Here is an 11,054-nt window from a genome sequence, read left to right on the forward strand (position 1 = left end):
AGTGAGAAAGGGAGGAAAAAGAAAGAGAGAGAAAGAAAAGGAGAGGAAAGAGACAAAGAGGGTGAATCAAGTGAGAGAGAGAGAGAGAGAGAGCGAGGAAAGAGCGGAAAAGAAAGAAGAGAGAAAAAGAGAAAGAGAAAGAGAGAGCGAGCACTGACTCTCTTCGACTTGAACAGACGTAGTGAAGTGTAAACAAGTATGAACTACCGCCACCACCACCACCACCATCATCATCACTACTACAATTATCACAACTACTAACAGAAATAGTAGTATTATCTATTATACTATTACTACAACTACTACTACTAATATTGTTACTCTAATGCAGTGCGTGTGTCAATGCAGCCATTTTGTTTGGTTCTCGACTGTATAGTACTGTTGTTGTTAGTACGATAGTGTCTATCTATCTACAAACCTCTCTCTCTCTCTCTCTCTCTCATAGTATATCTGTATGTTCTATATAGACACATCTAGCACGCTTTCTATATATAAATCTATCCCTTTCTATCTCCAGCTCGCACTCTTTCTTTCTCTCCCTCCCTCTCCTTCTTCCTCTCCCCTTCTTTCACTTCTTTCTCCTCCTTCTCTTTCTCTGACCCCGCCTCTCTTTCTGTCTCTCTCTCTTTTCACATACACACACACACACACATATATATATATATATATCCATATACACACACACATACGTGTCTCCCGCCATCTCTCTATCTTTCACTCATACTCTCCCTCATCCAAAGAGCGACAAAACTGATTGAGTGAGTGGGAGGGTAAGAGAGAAAGAGAAAGAGAGAGAGAGAGAGAGAGCGAATGTCAGCTTCTCTCTTCTCATCTCATCTTAGGTGAAATAGTAGCAATAATAGTATTTCTACTAAGACAGTAATAAGTAATAATAATCATAACAACAACAGCAGCAACAGTAAAAATAATAATAATAATAGTACTACTACTATTACAACTAATAGTAGTAGCAACAGCAACAGTAGTAGTAGTAGTAGTAATAGTAGTTGTTGCAGCCGCAGCAATCGCCACCGCCTTACCACCACCACCTCGACAACTACCACCACCACTACTACCACTACTGCTAACTAAGTAAAGCTCGAAACCCTCTAGCAGTACGCACAGCCAGTAAGTTGTAGTCTGGCGAAATCCGGGGGGCCTTTAGGACCTCCACTGGTCTATTGCGATACTAAATGGAACTGGAAAATATTGTTGCGAATACGGTCTATATAAAGGCACGAGAAGGTGAGTACAAGATTCTTCTCTTATCATTTTATACATCGACCAACACTCATATATATATTTTACATACATATTTGTATATATATATATATGTATGTGTATACACAGAGAAAGCGAAATAAGACTGGTTTCTGGCTCAGTTCTTCTTACATCAATGACTCTTTAAATTTATTTCCTGTCGTTAATGTTTTATATCGTTTGTTGGTTCAGATATTTTTTTGTCGTAGTTTGTAGTCTGTCGAAGTCTTATCACTTTAATATTGTTATCGTTATTATCTATATCTTAGGTGTGAATGTCCATTCATGGCCACCACCCCATTCTGCTATATTCTATGTACTGGCTACATATTTTCTTCCACCCTTATCTCGTTTTTAATACAAACTCTCTCTCATGTCCACACACACACACACACAATATACGTTGGTCTATTCTTACCTACTTAGCTATTTATACATATGTACACACCTCTGTTCTTCCATTCATACACCGATCTCGGTACCACATCTTTCCATTCTACCAAATTATATACCCGAACATTCTACAATTTGGTATCTATCTATCTCTCCTCTATGTATTCGTCCGTCAGTCCGTCTTCTTGTCTCTCTATCAGTAACCTACCTATCAGTTTCTTTTCAGTCTATCATTTCAGCTTGGCTATAATGAAATAAATCTATCACATTTATTCCCCACCTGCATTACATACCATCAATATACATTCACATACTGTAAAGAAATCCATTTAAATGTTCACCATGTGTTTTCTGAATATATACATATATGTGTGTATATATAATATACATACACACACGCACTTATACATGGATGTTGCCAGCTGTAGGCGTTGGGCCATTATCTCATTTAGCCTCTCTACCTCTCTTCCTGTCTTTTAAAACCCTGGAATAATATATTAACTATTTTCCTGTCACACTACACACTTTATAAAACATACCGTATCCATATATACCACTCACGCTATAAAACACACACGCATCTGTTGAGGCATGTTGTCTCCTGTAAGAAGTTTAATTTTTTAATTTAAAATTTAAATGAAGACTTTTGACTGTTTCTCGTTCATTACAATATTTCTTTCCCGTTTTGTAATTCGAATGAAATTATATAGTATGTATGATAGACACATACGTATGTCTCTAAGTATATATATATATATATATACACGCTGTCCATAAGACTTGTAAACGTGAAAAGAGCTTCCTGGTCGTGTGTTTTTTCTGCTGCCCCCATCTTCTCTCTCTCACTCTATCATATATATATATATATATATATATATATATATATATACGCGCACATGCAACTGTGTATTATACATTTAAAATAAATGTATGTATATAATCAACTTCCGTTTCTTTAGTGATTACAAGTGCTACCCTTCTATACTCGTTTCCCCCTCACGTGTATGTAATCATGTGTATATATATATAGATAGATGTGTGCGCACACACACACACACGCACACGCACACATATATATATATTTGTATGTGTGTAGTTATATAGTTTATTTTTTTTTTCAACCTCTCTTTAGTACTTCACATTCATTCTGTGTGTGTGTGTGTGTGTGTAGAAACATATCCGTTTAAATTGCACACACACACAAATGTATGTGTATATATGTATATATATACACATATATATATAATGGGTGTGTATGTGTGTGTCTCCATTGTCCTATGGTTGTGTGTGTGCATGTGTTATGTTGGTATGTAAAAGAATGTCACCCGTTTACTGTTCTGATACCCATGTTACAGTCGCATTCAGGAATATCGTGTGCGTGTGTGTACATACATACATACATATATATATATATATATATATATATATATATACACCTATTTCTTTCGTGTGTTATTGCATGTATACACACGTGTCTGTGTGTTTTAATGTATATATATATATATATATTATATATATATATATATATATATATATGCACGTGTGTATGCATCTGTTTATATATGTGTGTGTGTGTATGTAGGGTGAATGAGCTTTTTTTTCCCCGAAATGTATATATTCATCAGTTCTGCTGTCTATCCTTCTCAGTTCGAACATCAGACTACTTGTTTGAGTGCCATAAATAACAGAATCGGCGGAGAAATCATATTCAGTGACATTCCTTTTATATTTACGTTTCTTTGCGATCAGAGTTCGATTCTCGCCGTGGCCGACTGTACCCTTTTTGACTTTTTTTCTCCCTGGCGTTTCCCCATCTTGAATAGTTTATCGAGGCGATTCTTCGGTATTGGTATCCAGGATATCGGTATGAGGAAACGACGTCATTCACTCTCTTTTTTCGCCCTAGCCTCTTTATCTATGTCATGAGGGAAGGTTGTGCGTGAACGATGCCGTCTACCAATACCGAAGGATTGCCAATTTGACATCGGTGAGATTTGAACTCAGAGCGTAACTAAATATTACAAGCATTTGTCCGACTATCTAACGATCTCTAGTAGTCCTCCACCCTCTATAAACCAAAGTACCCGTTGTTGATTAATCTGAGGTTAGCTCTGATCAAATTGACACACCTATATACATAACTTGTTTCAGACATTGGATTGCGGTCAGGCACGCCTTGAAGTGTTCAGTCGAACAAATCGACCTGAGTACTTGTTTGTTTTTAAAGCATAATACTTATTCTTTCGGTCTCTTTTTGCCGAATCCCTAATGTTAACGGGGACGTAAACAAACCATCACCAGTTGTCAAGCGGTGGTAGGAGACACACAGAGTTATATACGATAGGCTTCTTTCAGTTTCCGCCTACCAAATCCGCTCACAAGGCTTAGGTTAGGATGGGCTATAGTAGAAGACACTTGTCCAAGGTGCTACACCGTGGGACGGGAGTGAACCCGAAACCATGTGGTTGGAAAGCAAGCTTCTTACCACACACACACACACACAGTACTTTATCCATTGTCTTTTTAATTTATGATAACAGTACGATCTGAAGGACATGTGGCTACCGTTTTCAGCAAACCAACAGGCCGGGTAGATGTAACCTTTTTTTTTTTTTAACTCAACTCGGAAAAGACTTCCTCTTGTACCCACCCCTATATTTTTTTTTGTTAATATTACACACGGTGGAAAATTGATTTTCTACCATGTTTTATAATAATAATAATAATAATAATAATAATGAGAAAGTCATGAAAATTGAGAATCTCTGTTGTATATTCATACCACCCCGCCCGGTGTACGTGTCCGTGTTGAATCTTTGATCTGTTACTACGTTATTCATATGGAGGTAACCTCTATACGTGACTTCCTTGTTCAGCCCTCAAATCACACGGCTTCCCTGCCTTGTATAAAAGAACATTTTGACTAATGTGCTTCCGAGGGCTACTCGATCAGGGCTGGCCAGGGGCTAAACAACTTGTTGATGTTGAATAAATCTTGTCTCTGACACGGTAAGTCTATATATATATATGCGGTCGCTCTCCATGCTAGAAAGAGCAGACAAATCTTCAAACGACACTGCTGTCTTATAACAAACAGATGGACTATATTGAAATATGTAGCCCTCGATATACAACGTCCAGTAGAAAAACACAATGGTTACGGTTGGAATGTTTTCCAACTGTTCATAGATTCACTAAATCAGGGTCAACTTGAAGCTAAACAACCTTATGTGATTATGGTGGCGGTGTTTGCGCTGATTGGCGCTGTCATTTGTCGTCGTCGTCATCATATCCGCTGTCAACCACAACTCTTGTGTGTCAAGCAAGACTCCTTCGGCTTTGTCATGCTTTTGTGTGAGTCTTGTTAGTCATTGCTTGCTTACACTGAAATTCATCTTTTCCAACGTCTCTCTCTACTAAACTTCACTGGCTAATTGTATGTGAATGAGTGTGCGTGTATTTATGTACGTACGTGTGTGAAAGTGAGCATATATATATATATATATAGTGTGTGTGTGTGTATATAGTAAACACCTGCGCATATGGAGTGGATGTCGCTTATAGTGATCATCTTATTTCGGGTAATAACTGGTTGATGATAACATTTAGCTGAGAATATAGCACCTTGAACCTTTAATTGTAATTAGCGGGAAATTTTATATTCTTCTTGCAGTGACTCACTAATTTTAATCAGTATAACTGTTTACTCTTTTACGTGTTTCAGTCATTTGACTGCGGCCATGCTGGAGCACCGCCTTCAGTCGAACTAATCGACTCTAGGTCTTATTCTTTGTAAGCCTAGTACTTATTTTATCGGTTCTCTTTTACCGAACTGCTAAGTTACGGGGACGTAAACACACCACCATCGGTTGTCAAGGGAATGTGGAGGGACAAACTCAGATGCACATACTTATCTATCTATCTACATACATAGACGACGGGCTTCTTTCGGTTTCCGTCTTCCAACTTCACTCACAAGGCTTTTGGTCGGCCCTAGGCTATAGAAGAAGACACTTGCTCAAGGTGCCACGCAGTGGGACTGAATCCGGAACCATTTGGTTGGAAAGCAAGCTTCTTACCACACCGCTACTCCATTAACCGTATAGATAATAATAATAAACTGCTGTGTTTGTTTGTGTGTGTGTGTGTAGTACACACGCTCACTCTGCCATTCAGGTCGCTCATCACACGTCAATTAGGTCACCATAGCTAGCGCGCTTTTCTTTTGATCTCTTGTTTGTTGCGATTTACAATTTGATAACCATATCCAGAGCTTAGGTTCATTCTAATGAGCGAATTATTTAAAATTTTCATCAGGTATTTGTGATTTACTAATTCAAATAACAATAACTGGTTGATAATAAATATCGTCTGTGAATATATAAATCGTATGTATAAGGTGTCAAAAAAAGAATCAAATTGCTTAGTGACAATTATTTCTAGTTTTTTCAAATCTCGCCGGTATCAACTTTGCCTTTCATCCTTTCAGGGGTCGATAAAATAAAGTAGCAGTCAAGTCCTGGAGTCGATGCAATCGACTAACCCCCACCTCTTCACAAAATCACTGACTTTGTGTCTAGTTCAGAAACCATATTGCCTCGGTGTGTGTGTGTACATAAATATACGCACGTACGAATGGTTAAGAAGATGAATCTTGTACAATATTCGACAATCTGGTTAGTAGTGCACAAAAATAAAATTCGTAGCAGTATGAATATAATGTATTTGGGTTTGTCGTTGATCGTAACCACTTCATGAAAGCTAGTATTGTAATAAACAAAGCTTAGTTTGCTAGAAACAATAACCAAATTCCTTCAAATCACACCTTACCGTCTTAAATTAGAAGAAATCCATTAGATGACAAGATCGTCAAGGAATGCTTGTAAGTATAGAATATGAGGGCTGACGTGGGGTTTATACATAAAAAAAACTAACATTATACCTGCAGCAAATGTTTTGTTATATTCGCAGTGTGTCAATGATGCGAAATTTAATCCACTGATGAGACCTCATGTCATTTGTACAGTATATTGTAGTCGCCGCGGCTAGTCACACAGCTAAACTGATTTATCGACCAGTGGAGAATGAATAAAATTAAAAAGAACCGACATTATTTTGGTCAATTCTCTCATGCAATCTGGATCCGAAATGCCCCAATCAGTTCGTTATATTCAAATAGATACCACATGATATAAGGACTCAAGATTCTCAGATTTGAGTTCGCATCCAATCATATTTTAACATTCAGGTAATTGCTGGAACATTGTGCAGTTGTTTTTGACACCTCTTATATGCTGATATTGATTTCAGCTTCAATGTGTGCAACCAGTATTGCTTTTTAGGCGAGGCCAAACTATCTTTATTCTGAGCATCCTGCTGTAAAATTGAAGACTTAGAAGACATGTAGTGTGAACTCCTGATTAAAGCCGTGTGTGGATGGGTTAGTGGAAAATGGAAATTTGGTTTCTTTATTGATCGAAGGGTTACGTAGAAGCCCCCTCTCCCACTTCGTTCAGTTGTCAAATTGCTTAGCTGAAGGTCAGCCTTGATCGAACGATTCAAAGACATTCTTTTGGTGAACATGTCTTTTATATCGTGATCCGCATTATCCCATATGGGTTAATATGCAGCTTATTAAAATAGTTAAAGTAAATTGCTCTTATAAACTGAAAGTATAATGCGATATACACTGGAGATCCTATAATTTCAAATAAACAATGTGACGTACCAATGTATCCATTAGAAAAAATGTACATATATTTAATGTAACATTAAATTCGTACATATGTTTTATATAAGATGAAAACAATCACATTTACGGGAAAGCATAACAGTCATTGGACCACGAAATGAGATTCGTAAATAGTTTTTTAGAATCTCTAAATTTGTTTTGCCACACATGTTCATGAAGATATGATGTAAATAAATCATAAGTGTTCCCACATTGTTGCCTGATTTTCTTCTTGACGATCATCAACTTCCTAGAGTCTGTACGGATGCTGTCATCGTTTGGATAAACAAAATTGGGTGAATGGTTGACAACTTGTATAGAAGTTGCTGAGACCCATATAGGAAGCCCACCATCGAATATCAAACCTGTTACATCACTGTCGTCACTTCCGGTTTCTATCTCGGTTTACTTTCACTTTTTAGGGACAATTTTCATTTATGCATGCTAACCCCAATGTCCTTCCCCACTTTTCTTTAAACACTATAACGTGATCTGAGGGAGACCTGGCTGCTATTTTTACCATATCGCGAGGCCACATATGTCCTCACTTAATTTGTCAAATTTGCTTTGTTGCTTAGGTCATCCTCGAATGAGCAGACCCTTGAACAAAGGTGACTCAAACCGTTTCTGAGACTGCATCAAGGACTACATTGTGCATTATTTTCGCTCTTTTAAGACTTAATGTATGATTTGAAGGAGATTTGGCTGCTATTTCTCGTAAGCCAACCGATCACTTAAGGGTTCTCTCACGTTTTCATTTTGTTTTGACGGGCGTCCTCAATTGGATAGTAAATTACTAACTAACATCGTCCGTGACCCGATTTCAATTCTTAATTAACAATCCAATGCCTGACGTCATTGGTATTAATAAAGGCGCGGACACTTCATACAGAAATATTTGGAGCAATATGTTGCTCAAGTACCAGGTTAGTTACGGAAGCATTCAATCACACAATAAAAACAAAATAACTGTCATTTTCTTGTGTGCCCTTCCTCGGCCTTTTCATCAAATTTCTGTTTTTTACTTGTTTTATTATTACTTTTTATTTAATGTATCTAGCGTCGCATGTTTGTCCTTGCTCACCCTTAATCGAGTATACTTACGTTCAAAGGCACCCCAACCGTGACTGTCATGTCTTTTAATGAGATTTAGTGTATTAGCTAATGGTATGTGTCCGTGTGAGGTTTTTGAAGACCATAGCGTATAATTTTAGGCAGATTTAGCTGTTATTTCTAGCCTGTCGAGTCACTGGATTATTTATTTATATCTGCTCCTTCGTTGACGGTCTTTAAGCATGTGTTCAGTTCCTTATTCGTTTCCGAAACCTTCTTCACACTTGGCATGTCCAGCGCTGACAAGGTGTCGACCCTTACTTCATTAAAGTGAAGACCTCTGTCGTTGTTTATTTTCTTTTTAAATACCATATTGCTAAAAACGTGATTCAACATTAGTGGTTTTGTGTGTGTGTGTGTAAAACATTGAGTTGTTTAAAATACACGTATCAATAAAAATAGCGTTTTGTATTCAGTGAATTTTGCGGTACATGACAATATTGTAATATTCTTATCCGGCATAGTTGTGCGGTTAAGAAGATCGCTTTGCGACCATGTGGTTTCAGGTTCAGTTCAACTGCAGGGTACTTTGAGCAGGTGTGTGTCTTCTATAATAACCCCGAATTGAACAATGCCTTGTGAAGGGAAATTGATAGTGAGAGCTGTAGAATCCCGTTGTGTGTGTGTTTTCCCCCACACCTGTCGCTTGACGACAGGTGTTGGTTTGTTTACGGTCCCTGTAAACAACAGAATAAATGCCAGATTTCGCAAAACAAAAATAAATATAATAGAGTACTGGGGTACATCTGTTTTACTAAACCCTCCAAGGCGGTGCCCCAGCATGACCGCTGACTAATGACTGAAATAAAAAAAATAAAAAATTTGTCGGGTGATACCCGCCGACTGGGTCATTCATACCTGTGTACTCAGCACATCTTCCTCATCTTTACAATACCGAAGTGTCCTGTCTTTGAAAACGACACTAATCCGTTTTACACTATTTGTGGTATACAAGTATGGCGGAAGTTGCCCCCGAATATCTTTATATTTTTTACCAGGCGCAGGAGTGGCTGTGTGGTAAGTAGCTTGCTTACCAACCACATGATTCCGGGTTCAGTCTCGCTGCGTGGAACCTTCGGCATGTGCCTTCTACTATAGCCTCGGGCCGACCAAAGCCTTGTGAGTGGATTTGGTAGACGGAAACTGGAAAAAGCCCATCGTATATGTATGTGTGTCTGTGTTTGTCTTCCTAACATCGCTTGACAACCGATGCTGGTGTGTTTACGTCCCCGTAACTTAGCGGTTCGGCAAAAGTAACCGATATAATAGGCTTACAAAGAATAATCCCTGAGGTTGATTTGCTCGACTAAAGGTGGTGCTCCAGCATGGCCACTGTCAAATTACTGAAAAGTAAAATGAGCAACAGAGTACAAAGAGAATATTACTTGTTTCAGTCATTAGACTGTGGCCATGCTGGGTCACTGTTTTGAGGAATTTTTAGTTGAACAAATCGACCCTCAGTATTTCTTTTCTCCCCCTTTTTTTAAAGTTTGTCACTTATTCTATCGAACTGCTAAGTTACGGGGTCGTAAACACACCAACACCGGTTGTCAAGCGGCAGTGGGGGGCGGCGGCTAACATACATACATACATACATACACACACACACACACACACACACACACGACGGGATTCTTTCGGTTTCAGTCTACCAGATCCACTCGTAAAGTTTCGGTCAGCCCGAAGCTATATTAAAAGACATTTGGCCAAAGTGCCATGCAGTGGGACTGAACCTGGTACCATGTGGTTGGGAAACAAACTTCTTACCACACAACCATGTCTGCGCCTATTAGATACGCCCTACTTCCTTTTTTTTTACTTTTGCCTATGGTCCATAGGTGTTGGTGTGTTTACGACCCCGTAACTTAGTTCGATAGAATAAGTGACAAACTTTAAAAAAAGGGGGAGAAAAGAAATACTGAGGGTCGATTTGTTCAACTAAAAATTTCTCAAAACCGTGCCCCAGCATGGCCACAGTCTAATGACTGAAACAAGTTATAACATTCTTAGGACTTCTCCGTTCTCTTGCACTGCTAACAAACGCCGAAATAAGTATAGAATTTAGCACATCGTGATAATAAAAAAAAAAACTGCCTGAAAACTGTCAACTCATTCAATGACCTACAAAATACTTCGATTAAATTTGAACATTTTTTTGTTAAGAAGAGGTTCGAGCCCACAATGAACACGGGCCGCGGTGCCCCTGTTCCCCACTATTATTGGGATTTCAAACCCCAAAACGGCCTGTTTATTCCTGTCCTTTTAGGATAGGGGTCCACAACCACCGGGCTGCACAGAAAGAATAAATCTTAAAATATCATTTATATTTTACTGAATATCGTAGTCAGTAGGGGTGTTTTATTTTGAAGTATTCTAATGGTTAAGGTGTTGCACTTACAATAGGGAGGTCTTGGTTTCGATTCTTAGACCTGCTGTGCATCTGAATCGTGTTGAGCAAAACGATTCATTCCACGTTGCTGCAGTCCACTAAGCTGTAAACGGGTCGCCTTGTGACAGATTGGGGTACAAAGGTGAGATGGTGACTCAGGAAAATCAG

The 11,054-nt window shown here is 38.4% G+C and overlaps 1 protein-coding gene across 3 annotated transcripts in view; it reads left to right on the forward strand.

Moving 5' to 3' along the window:
* Positions 1-679: 679 nt before the first annotated feature.
* LOC115215078 (G protein-coupled receptor kinase 5) overlaps positions 680-11,054 on the forward strand; it is a 480,808-nt gene continuing 470,433 nt past the window's right edge. For 2 of the 3 annotated variants that reach the window (XM_036505440.1, XM_029784236.2), the window contains exon 1: positions 680-1,245. In XM_036505440.1, coding sequence (XP_036361333.1) covers positions 1,194-1,245 — 52 coding nt within the window. In that variant the 5' untranslated portion in view covers positions 680-1,193. The remainder of the gene's footprint in view (positions 1,246-11,054) is intronic. The other variant, XM_029784237.2, reaches the window with a different exon arrangement.

This window comes from Octopus sinensis, linkage group LG8, assembly GCF_006345805.1.
Source record: "Octopus sinensis linkage group LG8, ASM634580v1, whole genome shotgun sequence".
Classification (NCBI taxonomy): domain Eukaryota; kingdom Metazoa; phylum Mollusca; class Cephalopoda; order Octopoda; family Octopodidae; genus Octopus; species Octopus sinensis.